General features: G+C 45.4%; 1 protein-coding gene across 2 annotated transcripts; it reads right to left on the minus strand.

Moving 5' to 3' along the window:
- Nucleotides 1–507: 507 nt before the first annotated feature.
- OLFML1 (olfactomedin like 1) lies at nucleotides 508–12,472 on the minus strand. Of its 2 annotated transcripts, none has more exons than XM_044270645.1 (3): nucleotides 12,034–12,472; nucleotides 3,419–3,701; nucleotides 508–1,582 (listed from the first exon to the last, which is right to left on the minus strand). In XM_044270645.1, the coding sequence occupies exons 1-3, from the start codon at nucleotides 12,154–12,156 to the stop codon at nucleotides 798–800; spliced, it is 1,191 nt and encodes a 396-aa protein (XP_044126580.1). In that variant the 5' UTR covers nucleotides 12,157–12,472; the 3' UTR covers nucleotides 508–797. The 2 variants fall into 2 exon arrangements, with proteins under 2 accessions (XP_044126580.1, XP_044126579.1); XM_044270644.1 differs by having other exon boundaries at nucleotides 3,413–3,701; nucleotides 12,034–12,468.
- Between the last annotated feature and the right edge of the window lie 254 nt (nucleotides 12,473–12,726).

The raw sequence follows: 12,726 nt of genomic DNA on the forward strand, positions 1-12,726 counted from the left end.
ACCAGATGTTGATACAGGGAGACTGGAAATCTGCAGCCGCGGCAGAGAAAGCGAAGGAACTGGAACCCACAAATGGGGATCAGGTAAGTGTGATTCTCTCCGCAGGTCCAACCACGCTGGGGAGGGGTCTGTCCAAAAGGCTCTTTAAATTTCTCTGCAATGCCATCACAGTAGATATAAAGCATTACATTCTTCTATTCAGGGGCGTAGCTATAGGGGGTGCAGAGGTAGCAGTCGCTACCGGGCCCAGGAGCCTGAGGGGGCCCAAAGACCCTTGTGCTGCAGTATAGCAAATGCATACTGGTCAAGTTGCCGGCTGGAGGGAAGGGGTTAGGTCAGGAATTTGGCATGGTGGGGAGGGAGGTGCCGTTTCAATTTTTGCCTTAGGCAGCATGAAGGCTATGTGCTTCCCTGCCCCTGGCCACAAAGCACTGAGGGAAGGGGGGCCCAAGCTGAACTCTTGCACTGGGGTCCATGAGCCTTTAGCTACGCCCCTGCTTCTATTTGTAATCAATGGTCTAATGTACATGTTGGGTCCTCTGTAGCTGCACATGACTCTGACTAGTAGGTAAAGGTCCTGATTGGCGACCACCTTGTATTAACTCAAAATTCACTAATAGGATATTTAAAAAATACAAATTTTTAGATAAAACTAGGCTGTGCAGTAAAGTGAACTAATCCTATTTGATGATGATCTTCATGAAAACTGACGTAAATTGTACTGCAGCCCAAGCAGCAAATTTTTGATTTATTTTTGGCTAAGCTATTTTCATAAATCTTTCATTTTTCCATGTACCTTACATATGTTCAAGTTTTTTCCTAGATTCATACTTATACACAATTTGGTATCCATCATCCCAGGCATAGATGTTTTGGTCTCTTGGGTTGTAATGTACGGAAGAATGGCTGCTGTATCTCTTTGGGAAGTACAGTGTAGGGATTTCATGACTATCGATGAGATCTGAGGTGTCATAAATACAGTCAATGTGGGATCTTCCCCCACTTGGACTATTATACATGACATACAGCGTTCCACATATAACAAACGCAGCTTCTGCATTATGGCTGTTACAGGTGGTGCTCCACATATGTTCAGCCACCATCTTGTTGTGGTCTATCTTGGTAAGTGCAATGTTCCCCCCATTGGTCGAATTTCCATGAATGGCCCAAAGACCTTGTTCGTCCATGGCAAGATCGATTTTTGTGTATGGTAGAAGCTCATAAGGTGGAATGTCTCCAGCTCCTTCTATATTCATGGACTGTGTCACATTGGTTTGAATGTTGTATTTTATAATTTCATTGACTGTGCCATTTCTATGGAAAAAGACATGGTCGTTGTAGACCTGGAGACCTGTTCCCTGCCAGAAGAAAGGTAAGACTACAGTCACAGCTTTTTGCAGGTAGTCCCGACTTGTGAATTCTTCAGTGTTGGCAAATTCTAGAAGTACGTTGTTAATGGAATCAGTAAAGAAATAGATATTGTCCACGTTGTCACCAGTATTCTTCATCCAAGCACCAATGGTACCACCAGCCTTCTTCATCGTCTTCTGAGATTTGATTTGAGCCAGCATTGTTGTGCAACCTGAAATAGAGGAACGTAATAATGTTGTTTCCATAAGTCCTACTAGGAAATTCTCAATTCATTTTGGGATAGGGACCCATATTCAGGAACCCCATCTCTTGACCAGAGTGGAGAGCATTTACAAGAGCATATTTTACTCAAGGGGACCTGTCCTGTCCGTCCTACATTATTCAGATTACTCATTGTGTAATGTTGAATTTCCTGCTGGTGGCGCTGCAACAAACCAACACACTTCCTGTTCGGTTTCTTGCAGCTGATTTACTATATAAACAGTAAATATTACCGTATGATGCTCTCTACCACAGTTTGACGTGTCTTGAGTTGCAACTTATTTTGTCCCTTGCTGAACTCTTGGGTGGCTGTTACGGTCAAGGGTGTGTCCAAATTAGCTCTCTGTCTAATAACGAACAGAAAATTGGGCCTCTGATGCCATCAGTTGGAAGGCAGCTATCCTATAAGTAAACAGTCAACCTTTTAAACAGGCCTTGAGACATAACTTAGGACTATAGCCAAGCCAGCATCTAATGGGCAGTCAGCTGTTTTGGAGTCATTGGTGTACATAACACATATTTGCTGACGTTTAGGAGAAGGATTCTGGAAGATTGAATATTACATTGTGCCAAGTGCATTGCTGAAATGTTTTCAGTATGCCCCCTTTTTTGCAAACCACATCACAGTTATGCCCTGCCCCTTTAAGTGTTGCAGTTTCTCTTCCTCAATGACTGTTTTGGGCGCTGGGGTTGTGTCTGATGATGTCACATCCTGACGCCACACAATCAAGGGATGCTCTTCCGGAGGTTTCTGCAGCACTCGGGAGATTTGCCTCCTCTACAGCTAATCTGAGAGGTCTCCTGGAAGAGTTGGCAAGTATTACATAACCTTGTGGGAGCCCATGAAACTGCTATGCGGCCTATAAGAAGAGGTGTCCAGCTCATGCTAGCCCGATACCCCTCTCCTTAGGCCTTTGTGAACCTGTACAGGGCCTCCTCACCTCAACCATTCAATATTAGCGAACAAAATGCTACAGAGGTGGAAATTAGAAGCATCTAGTTCTTTGCCTCTTGACTAAGATGTAGGGTTCAATCGTTTGAATGAGGCCCCATTTAGATTTTTACAACAAAGCTCCATCAGTTCTGTGTAGTCCTTTGGTCATGGTGCCATGTTTTCTTGTCCTTCAACAATGTTGGATGTTGACTGCAACTTTTTGCACCTTCAACTTTTGTTGGCTATCAAGACCACCAATGACCCACCACCCATATGGTAGATGAAATGTTATATCCGGACGGCCCTAGTATCTGAGAGTACTCAAAAGCCCCTCTACCAGAGAAAAAGATAGTAGTATGAATAGTGTCTGATGCTTGGTAACCCAGAGATAGATTTTGTATCAGGGCCTCAGAAACAAGGTTCCTAATTAGGCAGGCTATTGATAGACAGGGTCGGACATCTCGCCTGGCCCTGACAATCTGACACCTGCTTTATTGCTCTGAGGAGCAGCACAAGGGCAGAGGCTCTGCCTCAGCTTCACAAGCAACATCTGTTTATGTGCTGCTATCTGGAAGTATAGTGGCACGTGCACAGTCGCAGCTCCAGTAGCGAAAGCAGAGCCTCGGTGCCTTCACCGCTACTTGGAGCAGCAGTACAGGCACCAGACTGCCCGGACATCTTGCCTGGCCCTGTCAATCAACAGGTAGGTGGGTGCTTCTTCTTCATCTGTGGGGACAGCCCCTTACAGGTAAAGAACTGTTGCCAATGAGATGAATCGATTAGATTTGCTCATCTGTACTCCTAAAATATCCACTACAATTAATCCTGTGTAAAGATACTACTTACTCGTACTTGATTTGAGCTGCAATTTTTTCTTCTCCTTTGCTTTTTCCACCACCTGCTTCTCTACTAGATGTTCATCAAACTCTATATGGGTGTTTGAGGACACCGTACTCTCAAGGTAGTCAATGTCCCATTCGGCTCTTTCTATTCTTGCCCATAGATTCTCCATTTCATTCCTCACTTCAACTTTATGATTGCTGAGATTATCCAGGCGTGACACCATCTTGTGTACCAGTTCTTTGAATTCTTGTACGTATTGCTGAATATCTTGTTCACATTTGTAGAGTCTATCCTGAAACGGTGGAAGAAATGGTTTATTGATTGAAATAAAGGTTAAAATCTAAATGTATCTGAGGTCTAGCTGTTATGAACATGGGGGCTATGTACAGACTTGGGCACTACTGCAATGATTACAGTTCAGTGGGCGCCATAGGAAGGGAGAGAGGACATATTTTTTTTATTGTATTTCAAAAGTCCTCTTATTGTAATTAAAAAGTCCTTTGTTCTTGGTCCTGTTACTGTTGCAGCCAGACAACCCCTTTTATTGATATAAGGACTATATAAAAATATATAAACCCAGAACACCACTTTAATTCCTTACCAAACTCTTCCATTTTGTGCCCAAAAAACATCTGATGGCGTGGTGTAAAACCAATTGGTGGAACCTTACATTTTTGGTATCCTATTGCAGACAGAGCAGTGGGGGAGGCTCCTTCTGCATCCAGTTGTCTTACAGCCAGACATAGGACGTGGGAAATGACTAATCTTCTGGGACACGGAGTATCCTGCTCCAAAAGGCTCAGGATACTGTAAACTACAAAGAAAATATCTTTCTGAGTAATGTACGCATTAATTGTATTTCTTGTATGCACATGTTAATAATAAGCCATATTCATAGCCACCACTAGATGGGGCTGGTGTCACCATCTATATATGTAGAAGAGGGGTCAGGTTATTAGAGAGAGAGTTTATTCTAGCTAGTCATTGAGTCATGCAAAGATGTTATGCTGACAGTTTAGGCACCCTGGACCCAGATCTATCCAGAGCTGAGCCAGAAGATCTACAGAAGCAGACCAGATGTAAAAGAGAGAGAGGTGCAGAGAAAGTCCAGTAGAGATAACCCATCTGACAAGGACTTATTGACGCTACAGCACCCGTGTTCATGAGTTGCCTCCGGCACCTGAGCACACCAAAGCACAGTGTGGCTCACAGGGAGAATCTCCACATCCCAAGGTGGAAATGTACTGTAAGTACAGCAACCTGTTCAAACAATGGTGCAGAAGAGTTTGCCTGCTGTGAATGCAATGAATGGACTGCCCTGTGGTTGCATTGTATTATCTAACATAATCTACACCTCAGGAGCAGGACAAGACAACACACACCAGGAGAGCTGACCCAGAACTGAGGAAACCTCAGCCTTAGGCCTCATGCACACGACCGTTGTGTGCATCCGTGGCCGTTGTTCCGTTTTCCGTTTTTTTTCACGGACCCATTGACTTTCAATGGGTCCGTGGAAAAATCGGAAAATGCACCGTTTGGCAGCCGCATCCGTGATCCGTGTGTCCTGGCCGTGAAAAAAATATGACCTGTCCTATTTTTTTCACGGCCAACGGTTCACGGACCCATTCAAGTCAATGGGTCCGTGAAAAATCACGGATGCACACAAGATTGTCATCCGTGTCCGTGATCCGTGTCCGTGATCCGTGTCCGTTTTTTCCTATCATTTCAATGGCAAACTTGACTTAGATTTTTTTTTCATTTTTCATGTCCGTGGATCCTCCAAAAAACAAGGAAGACCCACGGACGAAAAAACGGTAACGGATCACGGACCTACGGACCCCGTTTTTGCGGACCTTAAAAAAAAACGGTCGTGTGCATGAGGCCTTAGGCCTCATGCACACGACCGTTGTGTGCACCCGTGGCCGTTGTGCCGTTAGACGTGTTTTTCTGCGGCTCCATTGACTTTCAATGGGTCCGTTGAAAACTCGGCTTCTGCACCGTTTTTACACCGCGCCCGTGACCCGTGTTTCCAGGCCGTGAAAAAAATATGACCTGTCCTATTTTTTTCACGGCCAACGGTTCACGGGCCCATTCAAGTCAATGGGTCCGTGAAAATCACGGATGCACCCAAGATTGTCATCCGTGTCCGTGATCCGTGTCCGTGATCCGTGTCCGTTTTTTCCTATCATTTCAATGGCAAACTTGACTTAGAATTTTATTTCATTTTTCATGTCCGTGGATCCTCCAAAAATCACGGCAGACCCACGGAAGAAAAGACGGGCACGGATCACGGTACAACGGAACCACGTTTTGCGGGACGTTAAAAAATACGGTCGTGTGCATGAGGCCTTAGGCCTCATGCACACAACAGTATTTTTTTGCGGTCCGCAAAAAGGGGTTCCGTTGTTCCGTGATCCGTGTCCGTTTTTGTTTCCGTGTGTCTTCCTTGATTTTTGGAGGATCCCCAGACATGAAGGAAAGTAAAAAAAAATCTAAGTCAAGTTTGCCAAGCAAATGATAGGAAATGACAATCTTGTGTGCCTCAGCCTTTTTTTTTACTGACCCATTGACTTGAATGGGTCCGCGAACCGTTTTCCATGAAAAATATAGGACAGGTTATATTTTTTTGACGGACTGAAACCACGGATACCGAACGCGGATGACAAATGGTGCATTAGCCGAGTTTTCAACTGACCCATTGAAAGTCAATGGGTCCGCAGAAAATCACGAAGAACGGAACAACGGACACGGAATGAAACAACGGTCGTGTGCATGAGGCCTCATATACAGGTTCCATGGGTGCAGCAGAGAGGCCACACCCATGGAGCAGACAGAGAGGATTAACTTCAGATAGGAACACAGGGGAGTTAACCCATAAAGAATCACAAAGAACACACAGAAACGAAACTGCAGCGAGGAGCGCCGAACGAGCAAGGACGGAAGGTCATCACAGCCAGAGATAGTGGCTGTGACACCTGCCTTGCACCTCCCAACCTGCAACAGCAAGGGCACCTTCACCAGGCAGGAGAACCCCAGAACTGGAGTGTGAAGAAAGGTGTGCCCTTCCCATTACTGTGCGAGCCCAGGAAGCCATAACTACTACAGCGTACAACTACCGTACTTCCACACCCTTCCAGCCACTCAATCGTGCATGCCCCTGTGACCTGGTTGTTGCACACATAGAAACAAGACTTTTTTATTCCTTGCATCATTTTAAGTGCATGCGCAGTGTAGAGAATGATATTCAATCTAGAACATCTGTAGCCTAGTAGTCTGAGATGTGAGTGGTTATCAGCCAAACTCAGCCTAAAAATATACATGGTGAATGAGTTATAGCTAGCATTATCTACAGAAGCTGACATCAGGGTAAAAGATTAGAAGACACTTTATTAGTCTAAGGCCTCATGCACACGACCGTATTTTGTTTCCGTGTCTGATCCGTTTTTTTTTGCGGATAGAATGCGGACCCATTAATTTCAATGTGTGCTGTCCGCATCAGTATGTCCGTTCCGTTGCTCCGCCCAAAAAATAGTGCATGTCCTATTTTTTTCTAGCTTGCGGACAAGGATAGGCATTAGTACAATAGATCGGCAAAAAAAAACGGATCGGCAAAAAAAACGGATCGCAAAACACATACGGTCGTGTGCATGTAGTCTAATACGGGAATCTACAGGAAGCTTCTGTAGAAAACAATGTGGAGTAAGCCTGCAAGTACAAAGACAAGATGGAGACCCTAGTAATTTTGACTATTGTTTCCGCTTCAAAATCGTATTTTGAGCGGAAACATAACGGACCCCATTATAGTCTATGGGGTCCTAAGGGCTCCGTTTGGCGTCAGTTATGTGCCTTCTCCGTCCTTTCCGTTCTCCTGCTCCTAAATGGAGACAGAGAACGGAAAGGCTGAACGGTGATGTGTATCCCTTTATTATTATTATTGTTGTTATTATTATTTATTTTAAAGTGCCATTATTCCATGGAGCTGTACTTTTAGATGGGAAATATAAAAATACAATAAACAAGAAACTATCAACAGACTGGTAGAGTCTTCCTTCCAGTAATAGCCCCACACCTATCCATGGGTTGTGTCTAGTGTTGAGCGAACTTACGATTTGCAAGTTCGGCGTTCGGGTTATTTAAGAATTCCGTACTGGATTCCATTATCACAGACCATAACGGAATTCTATGATGGAATGCACCAGCACCAGCACCAGCCTATAAGAGACATTCCGTATTGCATTCCGTCATAATAGAAGTCTTTGCTGGCCATAGACTTCTATCGGAATGCCTCTTAGGGCTCATGCACACGACAGTATTTTGCGTTCAGTATACTGGACGTTTTTTGAGTTCAGTATGCGGAACATATACTGAACCATTCATTTCAATGGTTCAGCAAAAAATACTGAACTGTCTCCATGTGCATTCCGTTTCAGTATTTCAGTATTTTCGTGCCGTGAAAAGATAGAACATGTCCTATTCTTGTCCGCAAATCACGGTGCTTGGCTCCATTCAAGTCAATGAGTCCGCAAAAAAAAAAAAAAAAACGGAACACATACGGAAATGCATCTGTATGTCTTCCGTATCCGTTCCGTTTTTTGCTGAACCATCTATTAAAAATGTTATGCCCAGCCCAATTTTTCCTATGTAATTACTGTATACTGTATATGGCATACGGAAAAACGGAAAGGAGACGGAAACACAACGGAAACAAAAAACGGAACAACGGATCCATAAAAAACGGACCGCAAAACACTGAAAAAGCAATACTGTCGTGTGCATGAGGCCTTATAGGCTTTCGTGGTGCTTTCAATCATAGAATTCTGTTACGGTCCATTACGGAATTCTTAGATAACCTGAACGCCGAACTTGCAAATCGCAAGTTCGCTCAACACTAGTTGTGTCTGGTCTTGTAGCTGAGCACCACTGAAGTGAATTGGGCTTCAATGCAATACCAAGACCTGTGGGCAAGTGGGGCGCTTTTTATTTTGCAGGTGAGCAGCCATGTTTTTCTTAGGCCTCTTTCACACGACAGTATGTCCATTTCAGGGCCCTTTCACACCTGCGTTATAGTCTTCCGGCATAGAGTTCCGTCGTCGGGGCTCTATGCCGGAAGAATACTGATCAGGATTATCCTAATGCATTCTGAATGGACAGTCCGTCCTTCAGGATGCATCAGGATGTCTTCCGTTCCGGAACGGAACGTTTTTTGGCCGCAGCAAATAGCGCAGCATGCTGCGCTTTTTGCTCCGGCCAAAAATCCTGAAGACTTGCCGCAAGGCCGGATCCGGAATTAATGCCCATTGAAAGGCATTGATCCGGATCCGGCCTTAAGCTAAACGTCGTTTCGGCGCATTGCCGGATGCGACGTTTAGCTTTTTCTCAATGGTTACCATGGCTGCCGGGACGCTAAAGTCCTGGCAGCCATGGTAAAGTGTAGTGGGGAGCGGGGAGCAGCATACTTACCATCCGTGCGGCTCCCGGGGCGCTCCAGAGTGACGTCAGGGCGCCCCAGGCGCATGGATAACGTGATCGCATGGATCACATGATCCATGGGCATGGGGCGCTCTGACGTCACTCTGGAGCGCCCCGGGAGCCGCACGGACTGTAAGTATACTGCTCCCCCGCTCCCCACTACTACTATGGCAACCAGGACTTTAATAGCGTCCTGGGTGCCATAGTAACACTGAAAGCATTTTGAAGACGGATCCGTCTTCAAATGCTTTCAGTACACTTGCGTTTTTCCGGATCCGGCGTGTAATTCCGGCAAGTGGAGTACACGCCGGATCCGGACAACGCAAGTGTGAAAGAGGCCTAAGTGTTTTGCGGTCCGTTTTTCACGGATCCGTTGTTCCGTTTTTTGCTTCCGTTGTGGTTCCGTTTCCGTTCCGTTGTTCCGTTCCGTTTTTCCGTATGGCAAATACAGTATACAGTAATTTCATATAAAAAATTGGGCTGGGCATAACTTTTTCAATAGATGGTTCCGCAAAAAACGGAACGGATACGGAAGACATACGGATGCATTTCCGTATGCATTCCGTTTTTTTGCGGACCCATAGACTTTAATGGAGCCACGGAACGTGATTTGCGGCCAAATATAGGACATGTTCTATCTTTAAACGGAACGGAAAAACGGAAATACGGAAACGGAATGCACACGGAGTACATTCCGTTTTTTTTGCGGAACCATTGAAATGAATGGTTCCGTATACGGACCGTATACGGACCGCAAAAAACGGCCCGCAAAACGGAAAAAAAAAACGGTCGTGTGAAAGAGGCCTAATCCTGTACAACCTACTGTATCTGTCCTCTAATATACTGCAATCATGTACATGGAATGACACCTCTCTATGTATGCATCGGATACAGTCTGAACAGAGTTAAAAAATAAAAAGAAAAAAGAAAAAATATAAAACAATAACTCTTGAGGTCTCAAATGAATTCTTCCCGGACCCGGTCTGTGTGCGTTCCCTTATACGTGATATTAGATGGAAACACTTTAGGATAGAACAGCGTAAAAGTGCTAAAAGCGCGTCTAATTAATCTCCTGGGTTTAGCAGCAGCAACGAGCTGTCTTCAGCAGATTCTCAACGCCAGCTGAGCATGAAAAACAACATAACAGCGGATAAACCGTCACTTAAAGGGGTATTCCCATCACAGACAATGGGGGCATATCGCTAGGATATGCCCCCGTTGTCTGATAGGTGCGCGTCCCACCTCTGGCACCCACACCTACAATGAGAACGGAGTGGGGAAAGGAACGGAGAGCGCACTGCGCATGCGCAGCCGCCCTCCATTGATTTCTATGGGGCAAGCGCTGGCTCAGCTATTTCCGTCTGTCCCTTAAAAATGAATGGGAGCAGGGGCCACTCGTGCGCGGTGCGTTCCCATTCACTTCAATGGGAGCAGCGCTTAGTGGTGGACGGACCCCGGGAAATCTGGGGTCCTCCAGCCACAGCTGTTCTCGCTCCGTTCTTGTTGTAGTCTTAGGCTTGCAGTCTAATCTCTAGCATACAGAGGCAGCAATCCTCATCTTGAAGTTAAGGGCTCATGCACTCGACCGTATGTATTGACATCTGCGTGACGTCCTTTTTGCATCCGTTTTTAGTTGTTGCGGATCCATTGTAACAATGCCTGTCCCTGTCCGCAAAACGGACAAGAATAGGACATTTTTTTGTGGAGCGGACATTCGGACAAATGGACACAGAATGCATACAGGTTAAAATGAATGGTTCTGCACACGGCCTGCAAAAAAAACGGAACGGACAAGAACAAAAAACAAGGGGGTTGTGCCACAAAACATATTTTAAATTTTTCAAACCAGCACCTGGATCTGAATATTTTGGTAATTGCGTGTAATGAAAAATGTGGTATCGCCACTAAGCTGTTCAATAAAATGTATCTGCATAGCGCCACCTGCTGTTTGTTCTTTTCTTTATGTCTTGTCCACCTCACTGAGGTGGTCGCACGCGATCAGTTTAAATCTTCAACTGCCACCAGCTCTATATTCTGTTAGAAACTGTGTCAGTTACAGGAAAAGAGCTACAGAAGAGAGGATACCTCCTTAGCTGTGATAGGGAGAAAGCTACAGCAGAAAGGACACGCCCCCTGAGCTGCAGCAGAAAGGACACATCCCCTGAGCTTCAGCAATGAATGGGGAGATCTCTGGATCCATGTGAGGTACAGGGCTGGTTCTAGCTTTGTTAAAAAGGTATTGTCATGTAGTGCATGATGGCTGATTCTCGATTTTTACATTAATCATGGCATAACCCCCTTTAAGTAAACAATGGCAAGAAACTTTTTGCGGTTTCAGTGCCTTTGGTGATTTGACATCACGCTCATGTTTAGTACACTAGAACCATATGATTTGGAGCATAGGAGGAAATCTACTGTACAAAGGCCGTACACATGGCGCCCTGTTCAGATTATTCATTGCTTTAAAGGGGTTGTCCAGCTTTTAGATATTAATGACCTATCCTCAGAATAGGTCATCAATATCGGATCATGTGGGTATGACACCCGGCACCCCCACAAGGAGTACAGTCTATGTAGAGGATAGGTTTTGTGGCATTTTCTGAGAAATAAACTTGTATTATTTATGCAAATAAGGGCTTAAGTGCATTGGGGGTGGAGCCTAGCCTCTCAGTGCACCTCAGTTTCTAAGATGTCTAGCGCTCAGGAGTGCACCTAGCCTTTCTGCTGCCAATTTCTTAACCTAACCCCTTTGCCACAATGAAAGCGCTCATTGCCCATGGCCCTTCAGCTGCCCCCCTCTTGCCCCTTCCTGGTGCTGCCTGAGGCGATCGCCTCACCTGGCCTCATTGGTGGTGCGCCCCGGCTAGCGCTGGCCATGCCCCTTGCTACACTGAAGCTCTAATTTGCATAATGAATAAAAAGAAACACCACAACCGATTTTAATCAGCAGGATCAGCCCTACCAGGCAGTATGCTTGGTTTAATAGTGATGCCAGGTTTTACATTTGCTAACTGTAAGACCTATGTGAAGCCAAGGTTAAGTACTTCCATACAATACATCATCTGGATACGTATGTTGCCCTTTAAGTCTTAAAGCGTCCCACTCCCTACCAGACGTAACAAAAGTGACAAAGATGAAAATATCATATCACTTACCTCAAGGCCTAAGATACGTTTCTCAATGTATCGTATCACGGTTTCATGTTGGGCGGCACATTGAGGGACTGGGTGAGCGATGAGCAGGAGCACAGATAGGATCTGCACGTAATAATAATCCATATTGAGGTCCTTTAAGACTCTGATGGAGTTGAGTTATGATGCGCAGTAAGGAGGTGCGCTCTCTCATGTATGGACTCTTTAAGAGGGGCGTCAGGATTCACAAAAGCTTCTCGCGGCCTCTTCTCCAACACTAACAACGTCTGATACGAATTCTTTCTCCTAAGGGCGGCCAAATGTGGTGATTAGATCCATCTGTTCCAACGTGAGTCAAATTCTTCACATCTGCAACCTGGAAGAAAGTTGTTCTGTGTCTCGTTGTTGGTGGAGAAAGAACTAAACAAAGGGGGTTCTATTACAGGAGCACTCGGCCAAGCTTGACCAGAGGGCTAGGCATCTCGAGTTTCTGTCTGGGGTGCATTGTAGGGCGGTGGGATGAGCATGAAAGGGGTTGTCTCATCTCGACAGCCCCAATCTATATACGCCTCTATGTTCATGTATGCACTGTACACTAGCAGATGGGGTACGGCGGCTGGCAGTGGTTGGCAATAGGAACGGGACTAACCACCCCATTCCTCCTCTCTTGGTAGGAGTAGGATGGTCAACTCCCAGCATGCTCCATTCATTTCTATG

Source organism: Bufo gargarizans, chromosome 10 (assembly GCF_014858855.1).
Source record: "Bufo gargarizans isolate SCDJY-AF-19 chromosome 10, ASM1485885v1, whole genome shotgun sequence".
Taxonomy (NCBI): domain Eukaryota; kingdom Metazoa; phylum Chordata; class Amphibia; order Anura; family Bufonidae; genus Bufo; species Bufo gargarizans.

What these genes read in the sequence shown, in the direction of transcription:
- OLFML1 (XM_044270644.1), bottom strand. Translation starts at nt 12,156, where the DNA reads ATGGATTATTATTACGTGCAGATCCTATCTGTGCTCCTGCTCATCGCT. An exon ending in AACGTATCTTAGGCCTTGAG is followed by an intron (nt 3,702 to 12,033) that starts GTAAGTGATATG and finishes CCACCGTTTCAG; the next exon opens with GATAGACTCTACAAATGTGA. An exon ending in GCAGCTCAAATCAAGTACGA is followed by an intron (nt 1,583 to 3,412) that starts GTAAGTAGTATC and finishes CCTCTATTTCAG; the next exon opens with GTTGCACAACAATGCTGGCT.